This window comes from Dermacentor variabilis, chromosome 1 (assembly GCF_050947875.1).
Source record: "Dermacentor variabilis isolate Ectoservices chromosome 1, ASM5094787v1, whole genome shotgun sequence".
Lineage (NCBI taxonomy): Eukaryota > Metazoa > Arthropoda > Arachnida > Ixodida > Ixodidae > Dermacentor > Dermacentor variabilis.
In genome coordinates, this window is record NC_134568.1 from 182,796,937 (window position 1) to 182,819,880 (window position 22,944).

At 45.6% G+C, this 22,944-nt stretch overlaps 1 protein-coding gene across 2 annotated transcripts in view; it reads left to right on the forward strand.

Annotated features, from left to right (window-relative positions):
* The window catches only part of LOC142588605 (solute carrier family 23 member 1-like), a 139,361-nt gene that overhangs the window by 65,220 nt on the left and 51,197 nt on the right, over positions 1-22,944 (forward strand). For both annotated transcript variants that reach the window (XM_075700446.1, XM_075700440.1), the window contains one exon: positions 2,503-2,623. In XM_075700446.1, the coding sequence (XP_075556561.1) occupies positions 2,503-2,623 (121 nt within the window). The remainder of the gene's footprint in view (positions 1-2,502; positions 2,624-22,944) is intronic.

Genomic DNA, 22,944 nt, shown 5'->3' on the forward strand with positions numbered 1-22,944 from the left:
ATATTTCAATTGCGCAATCAGGCTACCACGACTGGTCAAATATGTTCGGGCCAACCCTGCCACCCCCCCCCCTATTTCACCTGTTTGCCGCGCGAAGTCGCTGAAACCGCGATAGCTTGCCATGCGACATGACGTGTATACAAACTGCTGATTATGCATGCATGAATCGACCGTACAAAACCAAAAAAAATTATTTCTGATTCGGCGCGTTTTGGCCATTAGCCCTCTGCTACTGGTCAAAAGTTTTCGGGCTGGGCTCACATCGCGTGTATGTCACGCGACGTCCGAAACTGCGAAAACTCACCGCGTCAAAGTGGTGTGTACGCATTAAAGATGCCTTATTATGCCGAACAAAACTGATTTTTTTTCTGAATGTCCCGAGACTTCCCCGTTCCGAAAGGAATAGACGATGGCTACCCGCCGATCGCTCCAGCACTGGCTATTCGCACCTGCCTCAGAGCAAATCTTTTGCGGGGCAATGTAATGTGACCGAGCCCTTTCGGCACGTATACGACATCGCTCTGCTAACTATTCCTTGCTGAGGATCCGTTCTGGCGGCATTCTTGTACAGGAGGCGCACGGAAGGATTCGGTCTCCGATGCGACTCGCGGGGCTGCTTGCTCCGGCATGCCGCATACGGCGATTCGGGGCACAAGGTACCGGTATTCGAACGAGCGAGCAACGCGCAAGCTCCGCCCAAATCCAGGGCCCCAGCTTGTACGCTCGGAAGACTTCATATCCACGTCGAGAAATACAATATAAACAACTTTGCACAACGCTGCTTCGCTTTACGCGAACACTGTTAATAAAGTTATTCCTCTGTGAGTGACAAAACACCTCACAACGGCGCATTGTCCTCTGACGGATGCACTGAGACCCAGCGATCGAGCCGGTAGGCCTAGCTCGGCGGCGCCGCTGCCGCCGGCGCTTGCGATCCAGCCCGAGCTTGTCGAAGAGCGCTTATTTTTGCCAACACGATTACCACTGTACTCTTAGGTGACCCGTAATTAAATACACTTGGTTTACTCGACGCCATCGATGCGAAGGGCAAACGTGCAAGGCACTGCAAGCCAAGCGAGCAGCCTCGCTCAGACGATCGGTGTGTGCTGTCTACGTGCGAAATGCCCGCGTATCACGGCTCCATATATCGCCAGTAGCTTAGTGCCAGTGTAGTGGGCACTGTTTTGCAGAAGAGCAACACATTCCAGATCATTTTACTGAGTAGTTAATTATTTCACGTCGGAAACGAATTTTAGCCGGCAAGAAGAAAAGAAAAGCGGCGAGAAACCGGCCAGCCGGTACCGCCTCTATGGAGGGAACGTCAGAGAACGTCACATGCCAGCCACGCTGTCATTGGCTGCGGCAAAGCGATGGTGCGGTTATGAAAACCTGCCCCGCACACCGGGCGTCCGATCGAGTGCTTCCGCACGGCAAAGCACCTTGATTCCGGCTGCTGTTCCGGCGCGCCGGACGCCGTCTCTGACATCGAATAGGACTGTGTGTCTCCTGCTTTACCCTCCATTACACGCCGTCGCGATTTTCGACCAGCCATCGCAAGCTAAGGGGAAGCGGACCAATCGCAGACGCCGGCACCACTCTGCTCATGCGGTTATCTATTTTCACTGCGCTGGCTCGGCCCCTTCGACACCCTCTCCAGTTAAGCGAGCTCCTCGCCTCTCTTCAGCCAGTTAGATAACCAAAACCGCTCAATGTATGCAATTTTATTCGTATTGAAAGCAAACAAATGTGACATCCTCTAAAAGGAGAGAGTTTGATTGGGCTGCTCAGAAAGCACTTCGGGCCACCGCCCTATGCATGAGTCGGAGGTTACGTAAATTTGACATCAAGAGATGCGAATAAAAACAGATTGGAATAGTTTTACGTTATAGGGCCCGTGGAACGTATTAAAGACCTCGCTTTGAAACAATATCCTTGCGTCTTCGAGCGAAGCATTGTGTACTGCTCCACACAAAATCGTCGGCTTTCAGCAGCGACCATTCTAAATATATATTTGCTTGACCGAAAATGCCATACGGCCCATTTGCTCAAGCAAATATAAATTTAGAATGGTCGCTGCCAAAAACCGACGATTTTCTGTCAAGCCTCATCACGAGCAGAGTGCCACCGTGCCCGACCGTGCACAACCAGACGCTTTGCGCTGATCTAGACTTGGTGAGCTCAAGAAGTGGTTATTTCCTGACTAGTGTTCTAATTTAAAACACTTAAAGTCGCCACTATAAAGCCGATCCCAAAAATAGCATTTAAGGGAAAGAAATGACCAGACTGTTTTATCACTGACACTCCCCGGCCTCACTATTTATTTTCGTTTCATTTTACTGGTGCCCTAAAATGATCGCAGGCCGGAGTATTGGGACATATTTCAAAGCTGAACAAGTTAATAGGAAAAGTTAGGCTTTAACTGCTTGTATGCACAAATAACAATTGTTTAAAGTATAAGTTCTCCTGTACCAAACTACGATTATTTTTCTTCTTCTTTAACAGGAGCATCATACTCATGACGATCTTTTCGCAATATTTTCAAAACGTCACAATTCCTGTTCCTGGCTGGGAGCGCGGAAAAGGCTTCTTTGTGAGGCATTTCGCCATCTTTAAACTTTTCCCGGTAAGTTGAAACTCCTTATTTCGGTTTTTAAGAACGATAAAAAGTGAATGTACGCTTTGAAAGAAAGACATCCCTGGCTCTTATTTCGCTATGCTCTTACCAATATACGCGTGGCCAGATAGTCGTGTGTTCCAGTGAGCAGCAACTGTCGCTGGACAGCATCGATAGTGGCATCATTTGGTTCCTGACTGTTCATTTGAGGACATAATGAAGAGAAAAGTAAAAGTATGTGTTGCCACAAAAATGGAAGATAACGCCCAACCACCCGTCTGTCCATTGTTTTTTGTTTGTTTGTTTGTTTGTTTCATTGCTTGCTTGCTTGATGGCTGGCTAGCCTGCATACTTGCTTTCTTGCTTTCTTGCTTGCTTGTTCGTTCGTTCGTTCGTTCGTTCGTTAGTCTGTCGGTTTTTGTTTGTTTTTCTATTTGTTTGTTCGTTTGTCTGTCTGTCCGTCTGTCTTTGTTTGTTTGTTCTTGTTTGTTTGTTGTTTGTTTGTCACTTTTGCTTCCGCTCGGTTTGGAATGTTCGGGAATTGAGCTCATTCAAGTCTCGAAGCCGGCATTCTTAGGCCATGCGCAGAGCTATTTCGCGAATTTGCGAAAGCTATTTATGCGAATAAATGAAATCATACGAATGCAACTGAGAAAACCAGTTTATCAGATCATGCTGCAGTGTCTGATATATGTGTACTTTACGCTAATATGTGTCGAGTAAATGCGAATTTCATGCATTATGCTGCTACGACTGGCTGATTGATATGAGTGATAAAAATTAAATGTAAAAGCCTCCATTGTTGTCAAGCCTATGTTAAAACATTTATTAGTCTCAAGTGGAATGCAAAAAAAAAATGAAACAAGAACAGAAATATCAAGAAAATTAAAATTCGCATTCTAGATATGCGGCATTGACTATAGGTGCAAAGAAGCAACGCGATATGATTTGTAGGACTAAATAAAGAAAAGGGGAAATCAAAACTGAGAATATCCGATATAACAATCGCAATGCTAAGTATCTTCCTGATGGTGTGAGCATTGAAAGCACCAAAGAATAAATGTTCGGCTCTGATACTGGGTGAAGCCAGGACAGCACTACGAGGCTGACGCTTTAAGCACTTTTGATGAAATGATTGAAGCATTAAAGCATGGATAACTATAGTTTGCTTCACGTTTTTGCAATGTACTTGCAGCTGTTGTCGTCCACTGAATCGAAATCGCGTGCAGTACGTGAAGAAGACGCTATCACTGGTAAAGCTTTCGGCTTTGTACGCTTCTTTGGAGCTATATTTGATAGTTAAGAGGCGTCACTTGGCAAAAGCAAGATCTGCATCCTGTATTTGATCGTAAGTAAGAGGTTTACGTGTAAGATTGTACTCAGGCACACAAAGCTTAGTCAGGAAGCGTAAAACGGCGGTAATCTTCGGACGTACTGCCAAACATGACTAGCGCAAAACTAGCGCCACCGAGTGATTTCAGGCGACGCGAAAGAGATAAGAATATTTTTAAGCGTTTTTCATTTTTCGTACTTTATTTTAGACAGTAAAATTACTTCTATGAGTGTGTGGTACCCTGTAGTATTGAGCTCTTTAGAAAACAAAACTAAAAACGCCTTTAAAGCGAAATAAGAAAGCCTATGCAAGAAGAAGCAAATAATAACAATAAAACTGCGATGATTCAAGGTTTGAACGGAAGCGATAAGAGTGGCAGAAGAGCAGCTTACGGCAACTTATTCGTTGTTACTGCATGCCAAGTCCCAAGCCTTTCTTTACTTCCGTACAGATTATCCTGTGCTGCCGCATCGGTGCTTGAACACAGTACAATAAACAAAGCGCGGATGATGAGGATATTGATCGTGTAATGCTCTTAGTTTTGTCACGCCACGCTAGAGAAGAAAAATTCTCACTTGGACACGCTGTTTCCGCTAATTCTAATGTTGTTTGCTTGCGCACCCCTTTGGAACTCTGTAATTTCCACTGCGTTTATGCGCCTCTCACAACATTTCTGTTTGCAACGCGCTAAAAATAGAGCGACTGAATTAGCAACACTTTATAGGCAGCTTGGACCGGCCAGAAGGTGCAAGAACGCCTCATTCAGCACCTGAGCGTCGCCGACACCAGTTGCTAGGGACGCAAAGAAAACGACATTGTAGGGAAACGAGGGGGGGGGGGATCGCAGCGGAGCGCCAGAACAAGAGGATCAGCGCAGCAGGGTTCTAGAACCGAACTCCTAGCGCCGCGCTTGCGCCTCGAACACGCGCTGCCCATCTTTATTTTTCTCTTCTTTTGCAGCTGGCGTCGAGAACCCCGACCATAGCGTGCCCGCGTTGCGGCGTTGGTGCTCGCGACAAGATATTCACAAAAACTCGCGCTTCATTCGTGTGGATGTTACGCACCGAGATTTGCCCAGCATAAGCTCGAGAATGCTCGCACTTCTATCGCAAGGACGCCGAGCCACGCTGCGCATGCGCACTTGGACATTCTCAGATCTCGGACACCATTGACTGGTGATAAGCGATCAAAGATGTCACAGCGAATGTTTATCGCCTCCCTCCCATTTTGCTTCCGTCGCTCGTCATACGCCGCGTGTTCTGACGCAGCTGTCAACTGCGAAAAGTTTCAGCGCAAGGTGCCTATAGCTGGCATGGGACCTACAGGCATTTTCCTATAGCGCCTGCCTGTAGGTGAAACAGTACCAGAGCCAGCCACTGACTGAGTTACAGTGGCGATAGGCGCTCAATGGAGATAGCTTTTAGTAGGTTTTAGGTGATACTTTATGTACGGGCCTTGGGTGTACTGCGAAAACATATTTACAGAAGAGCGCGAGTTCTGCTGCGTGTCTAAGCCGTCTGTAGTACGAGGGGAACGCCCCAACCCCTTAAAAAAACCCGTTGGCTTTATGGAGCTGTTTGCAATTCTGTTGCTACGTTCTCACGCTAGGTGGGTGTAGTTCGACACATTACAAGCCAGTAGTCAGGCCGATGCCACAACAGAATGTCTTACGGGTTTGTTGTGGCATTCATTCCCACTGTTCTCCCGGTGTACTTTTGCCAAGTCATGACGTCTGCTGGTAGCAGAGAGCGAATCTTCTTGTGATTTTTATCGTTCTACGAACAAAAAAACAATAGAAAAACTTCAAATGCTTCAAGTGACGTTTATGGAGGAGTCACTCAGCCGCACACGAGTTTTTGAATGGTTTTGGTGATTCCAAGAAGAAAAATGAGCGTCAAAAACCACCCTCGTGTCGGCCGACCTTGAACGAGATTGTTGAAAACGTAAAAACAAAAGAAAAAAAAACAACAACAACGAATGTCGTCGCTACCTAACTGACAAGGTTTCAGAAGCTGCTGGCACGAGTTGTGGCTCCTGTGAGCGGATTTTGAGAGTTGCATTTGGTCATCATACCCGTCGGTAGCAAATTTATTGCCCATTGCTCATAGAGAACACTTTTCCGATCGCGAATATTAGAAAAAAATTCACGTCCAATGTGAGCCAAACCTTTTTTTGGAAGATCATCAAGGGCGACGAGACCTGGTGCTATGGAAATGACCGCAACACCAAAAAGTTTTGCGTAAATTGAAGACGTCTTCATTACAAAAAAAAAGAAAAAAAAGGAAGCAAGCAAGAAAGAAAAAGCTACGAGTGGGCTTGTGTGAAAACGATGGTCATCGTCACCCCTCCCCCCCCCCCCCTGCCACTCCCTTTTTTTTCTTCGGTGTTTGTGGAATTGTGCTGCGGAGGTTTCTTCTTCCTGGACACACTGTTATTCTTAAATTATACTTGGACGTATTGAGCCGATTGAGAGAGAACGTTGGAGGACAACGCGCGAAATTGGTGAATGTGGATGGATATTGTAGAAAGCCGCACAACATGCGAACACAGGCAAACCGACCGCTGAGCAGCTTTCCTTCGGCATGCCAGACAGGAGAGTCAGCACTACCCGTGTTACTCGCGCAGCTGTGGTTACATCGGGTCTCCGTTTTCATGAATTCCCCCGCGCGACTGGCGAACCTCAGCAGACAGAACGCTGATAAGAAGACACGTGCCTCATTGCCTATATTGTGCCCTATCTCCCCCCACAGTGGTCATCATAACTTTGCAGCGGGCAGAGATAGAATAACGAGGCCACCAGAATGGTGGGTTTGGACTCAGACAGCAAACCCTTGCGGTGCCTGGAAAGAAAGCACTCGCTGCGGACCGCCTCCCACGTCGTTATTCTGTGAAAGGCCGTAAATTAGCGCCCTAAACGAGCCGCTGCAGTTTTCGCCCGAATAACTAGAATGTCCTTCCTACGCGTATCTAGCATCTAGACAGTCTTATTGGAATAAATAACGCCATAAATAGCATGCGGCGATGCTACCGGAACTGGTCGATGAGCTTATTTCGCTTCTTCGCGAATAAGAAACGGCCGTCCACCGCCCCTCTCCCCCCAATCCCCAGCCTCTCCCACTTAGACAATGCACTCGAATCGTTATTGCCGGTTGCACCACGCGCAACGGATATCAGCTCGCCAGCAACTCTTTTAGTCCGGTCTTCGCCACGCTTCTAGTCTCGCGTATACCGGGTAACGACGAACTCTAACATAGTGCAGGTTACTTGAATTCTGCCTTCCATAACGTGCCCTAACGCTAAATTTTTCTTTTCACAATTGAAAGAGGGAGAGAGAGAGAAAAGAAGCGGGAAAGGCAAGGAGGTTAAACGCAAGACACGCTTCTGGTTTACTACCCGGCACTGACAGAAGGGTAAGGAAGAAAAAAACATGGAAATAATAGCTTTCGCAATGAGCTCTCTGCGTCGCAGTAAATGAAATAATCGAAGAAACAACTTTACTGTTTCTTCGCGGCTGTGAATGAGACGTCAATGTGCGTTTCATTGCACGTTTCTACAAGGAAGCATTGAGCTCTGGGCTTTTTCCACTGAGGGCTACATCAGAGCTGCTTCGGTGCGCCGGACACAGCCCGCGACGCTGCAGCCTGTCTCTTTGTCTGCATGAAATCTATTTTAGTAGCGTGTCGTTGTAGCCAATTAGTGATAAACAAATTATCGTTTCCATCAGCCTGAAATGACCCTCTCCACAACTAGTATTAGTCCGCGTTAATTCTCAGAAACACATGTTATCGCGCGTTTAAGAGGCCAATAAGGCAGAAGATAGCTCGCAGGAGGTGTTCGCTCGACAGGCAGAGGGAACTTGCGGATCGTCCACTATAGGAATCAGCCGTACCGGCAAGTCGTTGCTTTCTCTACTTTCAGTCCAAACCGACCTGCATTGCTAGCAATCTTCTGTTCAAATGGCCTTCTTAAAGGGACACTAAAGGTTACCAGAAACTCAAGTTAAAGTGGTAGAGCAATGTTCTAGAACGTCTAAGGCGTCAATATAATCGCGAACAGAGCTTTAGTAACCGAGAAATTGAGGTAAATGCATGACACGATTTGAGACCCCCCAGCGACATTCCGGTACTAGCCCACGAAAGGACTCCTCATAATTTGTGTTACTAATACTCAACTACTCGTATTAAAAATATCATTTCATTCGATTGTAAGACGGAAAAAAATGCTACTTGTCTTCGTCTATTCGATTCTAAGAAAAAATAACATTTTGACGTTACCCTTCAGTAATATGGGTGTTCGAAAGGTTTCGTTTTCGCTCGACTCTGCGCGCTCGACTCTGCGCCGCGCACGTTTGGAGTTTCAGTAGTTTCGTTATCGTGTCGTGCTGTGAGGGTTCTGCTGGCTCGCGAAACTTTCATTTGGAACAAGCAGCGAGAATGCCACGTCCATGTGATGTCGTGGGAAGCCCTCGTCGCTTTCCCGCTCCGGAGAGCCGGTGTCGAGGCCGCCGTCGTAGTACGCAACGACGCCGGCAGTGCGAGCCCTCAGCAGCAGGTCGCGCTCGTCGGTGCTCAAATCGCTGAAGTTGAGCCCACCATCGCGAGCCAATCTGTCGGTGTCAGGGTCCATTGCGACGAGCGTCGAAGTTAGCGTCATAGAATGAAGTACCAGCTTATGGGCGTCTTGCGCTGGAGTTTGAGGTATAGTAGCGGCGCCTGGTGGCGGTGCGGGAAACGACATCTGGGTCGTGCCAGCTTGAGTCGTATTGAGCCCTGGCTGTGGCGAAGCACGTTTCTAGGCCGAGTTTTGCGTCGATTCGCACATTTTTATGCCCTGTTGCGATTGCGAAAAGGCTCGTCGCTTCTCATAGACCACAACGACCACGCTGCGATCTCGCCGCAGCCTATAGTTTAACGAAAACGCACTCTCCGTGTGCCGTGGGACGTAATATGGGACGTAATTCGTTTCTCCTTCCGCTAGCCACCATACTCCCGCTTTCGCTCTACTGTCGGCTCTGTCTTGGCTCTGTTTCTGGCCGCGCGTTCGCGTTTTGCGCAGAAAAGCCGTAGCGCCGTCTGCGGACGCCGTTCTACTCACCGATGGCGCAACGTCACTATGAGACCATGATGTCAGTACTCCTCGATCGGAGGGCGGGCGATTTGAACTGCGCTAGAGGTACGCGGACGCTTCAGAACGCATTTTCTCTTAAAATAAGTCTCTCCTTGGCACGAAACAAGCGTTTCGAGGTTTCTGTGTTGGTATTTCAACAGTCTACGTTGACTTCATAGTAACCTTTAGTGTCCCTTTAAGAGGAAGCTTTAGCTCGGGCCCAACTCCGACGCGGCCTATTCAAATACATGTAAAAACGCAAAAACGTTTTTCTGAGATAACACCTGGACCGATTCTAATAAAATTTGTTGCACTTGAGAGAGAAAGTTAAATTCTAGTGACTGTTGGAAGCGGAATTTTGATTTAGGGCTTGAATTTTGTTAAAAGGATTTTCAAAAATTCAGGCGTTCGAAAAAAAGAAAAGCACGAAGTTTACAAACTAATAGCGCTGCATCAAAAACAGATATCGCGATTCTGTAAACGGTATCCATTAGACCATTCAAAGCGAACAAATTTGATATGTCAGTTTACATCTTACGTGAATTTGTTACGTTGTTTACGAGGGTTCTTCAAAAGTTGTAATTACACATTACCCCATTTTTTGAGGTTCATGTGTGACATATCAATTTTGTCCGCCTTAGATGTGTTATCAGGCACAATTCACAGAATTGCGATATCATTTTTTCTTGTTGAGTTACGGAGTTGTAAACTTGATAGTTTTGTTTTCTGAAAATTTGCGATTTTTGCCAAGTTTTTATAAGAAATTGACGACATAAATCTAAAATTCGAAACCAACAGTCACTAGATTTTAAGTTTTTCTTTTAAATGCAGCAAACCCTGTCACATTTGGTGCAGTGGTTGCCGAGAAAAACGAATTCTCCTTTTACATGTATTTAGATAGGAGCACCCGAGCTAAAGCTTCCTCTTAAGACTCGATAGATCACTTGAGCTGCTCTTCCCATTAAAGAATCTCGGCGTCTAGCACTGATGCCTTTGAAAGGTTCTTTCCTTTTTCTTTTTTTTAAATCAGTAAACACTGGAAAATGATATTACATCCTCCTTCAAAATCTCCATTCCTTGGCTTGATCGTGCCAATACGGCCTGTTATATTAGCTGACGGACGAACTGCAAACATTCTTGAAATATTCACTTCCACCGCTGCATTTTTGTTTTTGTTTTTTCACTACAGAGCTTACACTCGAAATATGCGTGCGCGATTCTATTGTTCTATAACAATGTCGGGCCCCATTGCTCCTCTTTCTCAGTGCTTGAAATTAAAGTTATGTAGGATGAAACAGTGATCGTCCAAACACACAATGCAGTCTCTCTTGCAAAGACTGCTATAAATGAGTTCCTCCTATGCAAGCTACCGTCTGCAAATAGAAGTTGTATGCTGTGCAAGTTGGTATTGGTTCAAGATGTAAGCGGAGCAAGGAGAGAAACGAAGGACGGAGGAGGATATTGGATAGGGCACGTGCGTTCGCACTATCTGCAGGCTTTCCAATGCACTAAAAACCCAAGGAGGCGCATGGTTAGCCTATTAGATGCGTGTACATACGTTAAGTATGTGTGCAGGACAAGAAAAAGTTGAGAGAGCACTAAGGGAGATGAAAATGCAGGAAGGTCAAGCCGTAGTTGTTATGTCACCACACAGATGGGTAGGAAACGAGATACTGACTTAGGAGGAGCTATAGAATATTTTGGAGAGGTTGTCTCTACAGGAAGCCGGCTGTGTGAAATGTAATCAGCCAGTCAATTTTATAAAAGAAAGCTGGAAAGTGAAACACGAGGGAGCATAGACACATAAGGAACGTTATTATGGTCGATAGCCGGACTAGTTGGTACGGATGCACTGGCACAAACTGCGCGACAAGACGGAACACAAGCTGATAAAAGTAGCACACGAGCGTCCCATGTCCCGTACCTTGTGTCTCGTCTTGTCGGGTAGTTTGCGCCAATGCATCCGTACCAAGAATTCCAGCAATCGACCCTATTATTGTACATTTCTAGAGCACAGGGTACCTCTCCGTGTTACCAGCACTCATTTATTCCCTTTTTTACATTGTGCTCAATCTTGTCGCACCATCTGTACAAATACGGACGATGATGAAAGCACCTCGATAAGCTAATTACAGCCTGTTAGAGTACCTCAAACAATGCGTGTATTATGTCCTCGGTGTGCTATCATCCATACGTGTGCCGTATACTATCGGTGTCAAACGTTCATCAAGCGCGGATTCCGGGATAAAGCTGAAATACCGCGGCGTTTGTGCCATACTGCCAGCAAAACATCGCAACACATAATAGTGCTGGATGCAAACCTAGGGACAAATTCACAAAGCTTCTTGATTCTTAAGTGCTGCTTACTATTGGACGGTCACCTTCTGGAACCATATGTCTGAAATTACGATTAGAAGGCGTCTTTCCTTATGGACAGCTATAGCGTGAGGATACCGAAAAGTTAAAGCCCAGAATTCCATGCTTTGTCGGCTGACTGCTCAAATATTCATATGCTTGCAGATTCTGGGCCCCGCAACCTTCTCACTCCGATAGTAGACGATGAATGCATCAAGTACTGTATAATGTCAGCGTCAGAAGCTTATACGGTCAGTGCGTTCTGCGAACGTGCTCAAGTTCTTCTTTGTTAGGGCGCGCTGCAGCACTTAGACGAGTGAAATGTCATAGCGGTCACTTCTGCACGTACTGTTGCAAACGATAACATTGAATTCGAGACTATATATGGGAGCAGGCTTCGTGGGAAGTCACTTTCATTTGTTATTTCTGTTTATTTGAGGTATAGCTGCCCGCGCAACCAACCGGAGCATTATGTGTAAATTGTCAGTCTCTAGCACGTTAGCTAGTAGTGGATATTTTGAATTATTATGAGAAAGAATGATTTTGAGAATAAACCAAGCCTTGCTTTGATCACGATGAGCGCTTGAATTTTTTTTCTTTCTTTTTTACGTGCGGGGCAAAGCGAGAGGTGTTCTCACAAGTGTGGGAAGTTGGTTTCGCAGAACGACCCGCTCACTCGTGCGGCAGCAAACAGTCCACGGGTGGCATCTGTCTCGTCGCGGCAAGCACAGCTAGGGTAGCCCGCAAAATAAATTTTGTGGAGCAATTACTGCCCATACATACGCAGCGTCCATATTTATCTTGAGTCTACATCCAAAGTTGGGACTGTGCGGATGCCGAAAGTGTGGGCCGAAGGAATGCTGCAAAAGTGAGGCGAACCAACAAGATGAAACGGCGTATCTTCACAATAAGCGCGCAGCGGACTACGGTGATGAACGCGCCCTGCAACAGTCAGAGCAGGTGTTGGAAAAACTAGGGTGCCTCGAAGTCAGCGCCACCTCGCGGATCGAGGCACCCTAGGAGAAACGCGACAGAGCGACACCCAGGGGCCGTATTCTGAAACGTTCGCCTTCCACGATAGTTTAGCCGCCGCGATAGTCACGTTCAATAAATCAAGCGACTGCTTGCCTGTGACGTCAGCGTGCACTACCAACACGTGCTGTCGAACGCTTCACGTCGCATGAGAGGGCGCACCGTGCGAGTGCAGAGCGGCTCGGGTGTGTTGTTTTCGAGTGTAGTGGCCGCAGTACGGGTTCTGCGCACTGACTACGGTCGGTTACGGCCTCATTAGGTAAAATAAATTGAATAAAGAAGTGTGAAGTGTATTATTTTACATGAATCAACAAATATCACCGTGAAACAACGCGTGTAAGACGCCACCAAAAAGGCTACTATAAACTATCACCTATCTTATCTCTACTACACTCCACCACCAACCGAACGCCAAAAGACGCCAAAGACATGTTCGTTTATTCAATGTATGTCGAGAGCACCCGTCGACAGCATGACGTTAAAATGACAAGGTTGAACACTGGGCGTGTTGGTATAGCATATTAGAGGTGTTATTGCACAACATTTGGACGACATACACAGAAGAGAGACACACCACCACAGAGCGCTACTTCCAACTATCGTTTTACTCCCTTGTCAATGGAATAAATACAGGAAGATATTCGGGGGGGGGGGGAGGAAGGTAACGACAAATTTTTTTTTTTCAAACACGGTCATGCACCAATGCCAAGCCGGCTTTGTCATGTGATCATATTTGCTGCACTTGACATCGCAAAAAACGAACCAGGATACAAAATTTCAGATTAGCGCGTGGGGAAATCTATTTCCTTTGCACTAAGGGCTACTGATGGCATGTTGACGCACATACTTCCCAAATGCGCAATCTCAGGGGCTTCGATTATCTCTCGCGTCATTTGGTTGCCATCTTTGCTCACAATCTTGCATTTCTTAAAGAATGGCCGACATCCGCATTCGCTACAATGTATCCCAAGGTGTCCAGCGACTGCTTTTGAAACGTTATAATCATGCTCCTTTAATCTTTCATTCAAACATCGTCCAGTCTGTCCAATGTACTTTTTCCCACACTGAAGTGGACTAGAATATACCATTCCCTTAGTGCAGTCGACGAACTTCTTTCTGTGTTGTGTTTCACAGCCTCGTTTCTGCGTGGCAGCTGGGTTTACCTTTGCACACATGGTCAGCAATTTTTCCGGTTTGTAATAAAAAAAAATTTGTTTTTTTTTTTGTTTTTGTCCTTACACCCCCCCCCCCCCCGAGTATCTTCCTGTATTTATTCCATTGACAAGGGAATAAAACGATCGTTGCAAGTAGCGTTCTCTGGTGGTGCATTTCTCTTGTGTGTCGTCCACATGTTGCGCAATCGAACCTCTAATATGTTAAAATGACGTTGGGTGGAACTACTAGATGGCGCTGTTTATTTTCCGGTTTTGCTAAAACTGCGAACCAGCGCGCGCCGTTGAGGCGTGGCGAAGGCGATAGTTTCGCGGAAGGGGAACGTTTCAGAATACGGGCCCAGAAAGCTCTCGCGCGACAGTGCGTGCGTCTCCCAGAACAAGTTCGCGTTTGTCGCCGAGCGCGGCCCGAGACTCGGTTAGATAGCTCACGCGCTGTCCTTTCTCTCGGTGAAACATGAGCGGCCAGCGCACGACGCTCACGGTAGCCCCCAAAGAGAGCTATTCGCGTAAAACATTGCAGCCGAAAGAACGGGCTCAGACAAAGGAAGAATTGGGTTGGAGAATTTCTTACAGCTGCGAGTGGTCCTGGAGAGCAACAATATGGTAGCAAAGCGATTCCACAAAGCCTCTCACAATCGCTTTTACAGTTGTGGAGGAAGAAATGAAACCGTAAGTGGTTTCTCTCACGGTTTAACTCGTCGGTCACCTCTTTATGGAGTAGTTAGTAAGATATAGTCCCGTTTCAATTAAAGAGTGATTTCAGCGTACTTTGCCCCCTTCCTCGCTCTCGCACTACAGCTTTCGTGCATTTTCGCCCGCATGTTGTGCTGAAGGAAAGAGACCCAACCAGAACAACGCCAATCGCTTATTGACTTGCCCAATTGCAGGGCAGCCCCCTTAACGGCCATGAGCTGGAAACAGGAGCTGTTTGTATGGAAAAGCGCTGCTGTTCGCGAATAACTCATCATAGAGACCATTATTGCAAAACGACTGGAGAATTCTACACCCTCATCCCCGCCTATCACTTCATCGGTACTGTTTGCGAAGCCGAAAACTTGTTCAGCACGCATTCGAAATTTTAGATAGGCGAGTGAATAATGGCTTCCCAAACATTGGGAATTTTCGCGCAAGGAAAAAAAAATTCTTAAGGAAAGTACGGCGTCAATTGCTATGCTACACAGATGTGAAAAAAGTTCGAACATTCCGGTTAGAGCTCGCTCTTTAATCTCGAAACGGTACATTTCGAAACGCCTGAACGAAACGTGAACTTAAATGCTGGAGACGGGGTGGGGTGTTCGTTCAAGCGTGTGGCCGAGCGGTTACGAGGGGCAATCAAAGTCGCTGATAAAGGCATGCGCCACGTATTGTTTTTCGCCGTAACATGGCCCAGTTCACTTACGGTCCATGCGATTTGCCTGCACTTTCTTTTTATAAGTTCACCGCGCAGTTTTAAGCTCGTGCAGCGCCACTGAAGATCTGAAGTGTAGGCTCTAAAACGACGGTGGACGACACACCCACAGGGCGCCTGTGTGTGTGCGTGCGTGCGTGTGTGTGCGTGCGTGTGTTTGCGTGTGTGCGTGCGTGTGTTTGCGTGTGTGTGTGTGTGTGTGTGTGTGTGTGTGTGTGTGTGTGTGTGTGTGTGTGTGTGTGTGTGTGTGTGTGTGTGCGTGTGTGTGTGTGTGTGTGTGTTCGCGGCCATCGCGCCATAACAAAAATGATGGGCAGTGGCTCTGATGGGCAGAGATGAAAAAAATTAGATATCTCGACACAGTGAAGCGGTGCTAACAGATTATTTAAATTCGAGTTCAAGCGCCTTTTCCGCTTGTCTCGAGAAACGTTCGAGGGCTACCTAGAAATACTGGCTTCTCTCCTGTACATGGGTGCAGTAGTTCCCGATTCAAGGCGCAATTTCTTCCATTCAGCCGCACGGTAATTTTTCTTGTAGAGCCATGTGCTGCCATGACGCCGAAGAAATTAACTGCTGCTTCGTCGCTGCGCTGACAATCCCAGCGGCACAGATAGTTTAGAAAATGGGCCTTATTCTCCACTTTTTCAAACGAACAAGCGCCGTGCAGAGGGTGCCAAGCTTGCATCGCTGGAACGAACTAGTCCGCGAAATGCTAGCAAATTGGACTTACGATAACTGTTCTACATAGTGTTCTTTGCCACTGCTTACGTCACGGCGGAAATTTTGAACACTAAAACTCGCGGTAAGAAGATCCGAACTCTGATGCAACTAATTTCTTATGGAATGACAAAGAATGAAAGTGTCTAACTCAATAGATAAGATACATTTCGCGGAACTCTCAAAACTGATCAACAAGGCGATAATAAGTTATATTCGAGACTATAACGTGAGCAAAACTGAAGAAGCCGTAAAAAATGGACGCAGCCTGAAATCAGTCAGAAGGAAACTTGGCATAGGACAAACCAAGATGTAGTCACTGAAAGATAAGCAGGGTAATGTCATCAGCAATCTCGAAGATATAGTAAAAGCAGCGTAAGAATTCTATACTGACCTGTGCAGTACCCAAAGGAGTCAGGATACCTCAATTAGAAACAGTAATGAACAGGATACAGAAACTCCTCCTATAACTAGCGATGAGGTCAGAAGGGCCTTCCAACACATGAAACGGCGAAAAGCGGTAGGAAAAGATAGAATAGCAGTCAATTTAATGAAAGGTGGAGGGGACATAATGCTTGAAGAACTGGCGGCTCTCTATACGAAGTGTCTATCGGCGTCAAGGGTCCCAGAAAACAGTAAGAATGCAAATATTATACTAATCCACAAAAAGTGAGACGTTAAAGAATTGAAAAATTATAGGACCATTAGCTTACTCCCCGTATTATATAAAATATTTACGAAAATAATCTCCAATAGAATAAGTGCAACACTGCACTTTAGTCAACCAAGGGAACAGGCTGGCTTCAGGAAGGGATACTCTACAATGGATCACATCCATATCATTAATCAGGTTATCGAGAAATCCGAAGAGTACAATAAACCTCTGCATATGGTTTTCAGAGAATACGAAAATGTATTTCATTCAGCAAAGATACCAGCAGCCATAGAGACATTACGTAATCAAGGAGTACAGACCGCTTACGTAAATACATTGGAAAATATCTACAGAGGTTCCACAGCTGCTTTAATTCTACACAAGAAAAGCAGACAGATACCTATAAAGAAAGGGGTCAGACAGGGAGAGACAATCTCTCCAATGCTATTCACTGCGTGCTTGTAAGAAGTATTCAAGCTATTAAACTGGGAAGGCTTAGGAGTAAGGATCCACGGCGAATATCTCAGCAACCTTCGGTTCGCCGATGACATTGTTCTATTGAGCAACAATGCAGACGAATTACAGCAGATGATTGAGTACCTTAACAGAGAGAGTGTGAGAGTGGGGTTGAAGATTAATATGCAGAAGGCAAAGATAATGATGAATAGCCGGGCAAGGGAACAAGAGTTCAAGATCGCCAGTCAGCCTCTACAGTCTGTGAAGAAGTCTAGGTTACCTAGGTCACTCACAGGGAACCATGATCATGAGAAGTAAATTCATAAAAGAATAAAAATGGGCTGGATCACATACGGCAGACATTGTCAGCTCCTGACTGGAAGCTTACCATTATCATTGAAAAGGAAGGTGTACAATCAGTGCATTTTACTAGTGATGACATATGGGGCAGAGACTTGGCGACTGACAAAGAAGCTTGAGAACAAGTTAAGGAGCGCGCAAAGAGTGATGGAACGAAGATTGCTAGGCATAATGTTAAGAGACAGAAATAGAGCGGTTTGGATCAGAGAGCAAACGGGTATAGCCGATATTCTAATTGACATTAAGAGAAAAAATGGAGCTGGGCAGGTCGTGCAATGCGCCGGTTAGATAATCATTGGACAATCAGGGTTACAGAATGGGTACCGGGAGAAGGGAAACGCAGTCGAGGACGGCAGAAGACAAGGTGGAGCGATGAAATTAGGATATTCGCAGGCGCTATAGTTGGAATCGGTTGGCGCAGAACAGGGGTAATTGAGATCGCAGTGAGGAGCCTTCGTCCTGCAGTAGACATAAATCATGATGATGATAATGATGATGATTATGATGATGATACCGCTAATTGTTTCAGAGCATTTTGGCTGTGGTAAGAAAGTTGCGAAATGCTGCTTTCAAAGCTTTACTACGTGGCTCAGCGGTTCAAGTAGGCGATAACCTGTAGCGTCACTATCGCCATCAAACCCACCTATACGCTAGTAATAAAGGCTAGCGGCTGTGTTACATTACTTTCCTGGTGCTCTGAAGCGCTCTGAAACGGTGACTCGAATATGCCATTAGTATATCGCTGACCGGGCGTATTTTACATGTCCTGCTTGCAAATGAGTAGAGCTTCGGACATCGCGCATCAGCTGCGCATGCTTCTTTAAATTACAAGGTAGACACTTATTGTTATCGAAAAATTTCCTGTAGTTTTTGCGGTGGCAGCCGAGTTCGGTAAAAATTTTTAAGAGTACCCAAACGCCTTCTGATCGTCACATGGGATTCACTAACCGTAACGAGGAGTATCTTTAGCTGAAGTATTTCATGCAACACAGTATTATGCGCGAAGACAACTTTTCTTTCCTATGAAGCCAAATTTACGGTGGAGCAGCTTGCGCACACGTATCAGTCCGCAAGTATAATCTACTTGTCAGTTAGGAGTTTAGTTTTCGCCTCCGAATGTTTAACCTTCGGCAACTTAACACGTGCGCAGCCTTGCAGCCGCTACTGGTACACGCGTTGGCAAGCTATTTGAAAGCTATTCATAACACCAATATTCTTTAAATGTTAACAGTTATACTGCATAACAACAGCTCGTACTTCTTTTATTATGTTCCAGTGGTAAGTGATGTCGCCTGACCTAAAAACAAAATAATTTATCTAGCACAGGGGAATTCCTGTGAGTGATTAAATTAGCATGCAAATATTTCACCTTCACACGTCCAGCCACTCGCTTGCTGCTTCAACTAGGCAAACGTAAAATAGTTCCATAGGCATTCGCGTTCGTACGTCAATTACGCTCATGCCGCTGCTGCTGGATGGATTATAAGTAATCGAGTCCAAGCTCGAAGAAATTATCAGTTAATCTGAAGTGGCTGTCTACCAAGCTCCTACGCTCTTCATCCACTGCACGTTGCATTCTTCCAGCCGTTGCAAGTGAGCGCAGCTCCTGGACCAGTTCTTTTTTCTTACGCGGGTTGATTCCGTGGTGGAGCAGCTTTTCCACAGCATCAATCCGTGTTAGCAGCAACAAAACCTTGCTCCACACGAACTAAGTCGTATTGATCTCGTGTTGATAAGGAAGGAACCGAACGACATCGCCTCCAACAGCTTTGGCCTGCGTATCAATCCGATATGCTGAAAAGCGGCGCATATTTCAGCTCACGAAATTTGCTTTTCAGTTGGTCGTCGGAAAGAGATGCTTTTCTCCCTCAGCCAAGATGTAATGCCTGAATTTTGGGTTAAAAATGTTGGCACCTTTTCTGGTTGAGTGTTCCGAGACGATGCATTGTGCATAACAGTCACATTGCGAAACTTGATGCTTGGATAGAAGCTGCTCAATAAACCATGATTCAAACCGCACACCGTCTATCTCTGCATGATACTCTGCAGCACACTTTTCTTTTGGTATGGAAACCGAGACAGGCCTCGTGAACAGCGCTGCCAGCATGGATGACGATCCTTTTCCATTTGGTACGCAGAAGCCCCGGCTGGAGAGACCTTGCTGAAACGCAACTTGTCGTAACTGCCCCGCTGTGTACGTCCACGCTCTTTCCTTGTGGCCAGCGTTCACCTATGTCTCGTCGAGATAAAGTATCAGCCGGTTTTATTTATTTATTTATTTATTTATTTATTTATTTATTTATTTAGACGCAGCGAATTATTTCATACCCGGTCTTGAAGGCACTTCGAACGGCTACGTCCGGAACACATATTTGCCAATCACAGCTACAGACCATGGCTTTGGGATTCGCTTACCAAAAAACACATAAAATCGTCTTCCTTTCTTGAATTGTTCCCATCGCATAGCATTTAGAGCAGTGAGTCGTTGTTTAAGCGTCTATGATTTTATGTGCAGCATGACGCTCGGAGCATACGTTAGATAATAGCTGGATGTGAGAAAGATACGTTGGTGCGCACTTGTAAGACATGGCAAGAGTCAACGCTGGAATGCCACTAACAAAACGATGAAACGACGTCGAAAAGAATATCGACAAATTTAATTCAGTTTTGCACTCTATTTAAACACATAGAAAAACACTTTATTGCTGCATAGGGCATCCTTACTTATGTTAGCCAAGCTGTTACATAAAAAAATTTAAGAAATAAACGCGGTGCAAGGTACGGTCATAAGGCCTACGGTTTTCGGTCGTCAGACTTGTGAACGAACACTGTAGGTTGTATAATTGTATTTTGCATCGTGTATTTTTTTTATTTTCTTTTAACAGCTTGGCTGAAGTTAGCTGGGACATGCGGTACACGGCCTATATTATTCCATCAATATGACATATGGCAACAGCCACTAAGCTGATAACCACTTTTAGTAAAGGAATGAACGGGGCTAGTTGGTGGATGTTCATGATTGTGTTGCGCTTAGCGTTACACTGACAAACATGAGGAACAAGACGCGGGCGTACGTCTTGTTCCTTATGTTCGTCCGTGTAACACTAGTTAAGTGCAATACAATCATGAAAGAATAATTGCATCTTTCAAAATGAAAACGTCCTTGCAGCCTCCTCAATTCGCGCATGATTTGGAGGTACTTCCGTCGCCATGTAAGCATATCGTCTCTTTCGAGCCGGGCGGAATTGCGCTTTCTTTTTTTCAAGTGCGAACTCAATGTCCTCAACGACCATTCGTATAGTGCCGATAATTACATTCCACATTCCCGACATTGTTACGGATCTTTCCCGCTGTTGGTGCCCTGTTGCGCGTGAAGTAGTCATGCGCTTGACGTCACAGAGCTGCTGTTGTGAGCATGTCGCAGACCTGTAACCTCGTTCTTCCATTGTTCTGGTGATATTGTTCACCCGTGAATTTCAGTCATGCACTTTTTATTTTTCGAATGTCCGCGCAGAGCTGCATCCTGGCGACAGTCCGTTCAATCACGCCGGTGACCTCGCTGACTGCGCGGTACGCACCAACTGTGGATAAGCCGCGCAGACTGCATCGTACACCGGCGTACAACTGATTTGTCTGCTTTGACAGCCATTATTTCCCGATATTTGCATAAATCCTCATCGGGGAACGAAATGGCGAAACCTCGTTAGCCCACGTGCTGGTGCACAAGGTGGACGCCATGTTTGTTGCTGAGGGCAATCGTACTTTCAAAACCTGGAGCGGACGGAGGAAAAGAAAGCAATATAAAGCTTTGTTTTTATTCATGAGCGTTCATGGGAGTGGTTTTAAAATCATGAACTTCAACAAGAGGAATGCATTAGGCTTAGCAAACATTAAAATTATAGGTGAGACTGAGGAGCTATGTCGTGGTGCGTAGGAAAAGGACGCGTTGTGGTATTGTAGCTTCCGTTGCTAAGAAACATCCGACTATAGAAGAGGGGTCAAAATAGACGAAACTATAAACAGAAGGAGAAAGAAGACAGGCTAAGATCAGGAGAGACAAGGACGCTCTCCTTGTCCGTCCGTCTCTGTTTATTGAGAAGCGGGAGGCTTACAATTGCTCTTCGCACTAATTCTGTTGAAGGAAGTCTCGAGATTTCTTTTTTCGGAAGTTTCAAAACACCAGTAGCTGTTATTTATTGTCCATTTATTTTTCCGAACGCCATCAATGTAAAGATATGCCCTCACCGTAATATGCCCTCCCATTGTTTCGTAACTCAAGCTTCCAGGGTGTTTGGGCTACGAATTACATCACGAAAATGAATGCGGTCCCACACGCGTGACCTCGACACTATAGCATTGATATGACCTCTGATAATCTGATGCTCTGATTAAACTTACAATCTTTCTTTGCACAGAAAAGGTAGAACAAAAGTAATGGACAGCAGAAAGAAGAAAGTAAAGATAGGCGAAGGATAAGAACGGCAGCAGGAAGGAAGAGAATGAAGAAAAAGAAAGGAATGAAAATAAAAGAATGACACAAGGCCCGGAAGGTAGAAGTAAATGAAAAATAAAAATAAAATGAAAGAAATGATGAAATACAAAGAAAAGTAAATCATAAAAAATAAATGTCAACGAAGAAGAATATAGAAGAGAGAAGGTGGAGGAAGAAGTAAGGAAGGAAAGATAAAAAAAATGGTGGTAAGCAATTGGGAAAGAAACACAGAAAGAGTGACTGAGAAGAAAGAAACAAAAAAGATGACTAAATAAATAAAAACAAACGAAAGAAAGTGATATAGGAATGGAGGTGAAGGAAACAAAGTAAGGTGGTGTGGTTTCAGTATCGGTGTCGTTGCCTACTTGTGTGCTTTTCTTCCTTTCGGCGCGGGAAAATTAATGTTTGTTTATGTATTGGTGATGAGAAAAGCGATGGGAGGGTGGGGGGGCGACTTCAAGCGTGATGAGTGAGGGCAACGATATCTTCATAGTGCTGCAAAGACATTCGAATTGCACGAGAATAAAACTCCACGACGTGATACCTAACCTTTCTAAACACAAATGATGCCACTTCAACGAGGTAAGGCATCTTGGAAGCATTGGAAGCATTTATTAGTTCTTCGGAAGTTTACGTCGGAGAACCCAGAACGCTATGACCACATAGTTGCAATATTTCTAATAAAAGTTGATTATCACGTGCGTAGTGTGTTATTTCCGACTAAAAAGCGCTCCACGTGTACACCCATTCTGGCGCGTAAAGAACGAGAATAAAAAGAAGAGAAGAACAACATACATAAAACAGTAGGCTGTAACCCGATAATATATCTATGAATTCTGGCACCAGTGTTCTCAACCCCACATAGAAGAGGAAAAGGAAATCACAGCGAGACCCAAGCAAGAAAAGCAAGAAACGCGCAAGACGTTAAAACGGCAGCAGAGACTGCGAACCCGACCAGCAGGTCCATATATACGCGAACACTTCTTTCAGCTACGTACGAGTTGCGAGAGCCGAATCGGGCGTTTCAAAGTTATAAAGGTTGATTTATGCCAGGAATGACGCGAGGAACTCGACTAGTAAGGAAACGTCGTGTTTGTGGAGGCGATATTAAAAACCGGCATGGCTATCCGCGAACGCTCACCGCACCCCAGAGGCATTTCGATCCGTTCCTTTGTTCTTGCTGTTTTTCCTTTGTTCGGAGAAATGTAGGACTCTCAGCTAACAGCAAGTCCAGTGGGACC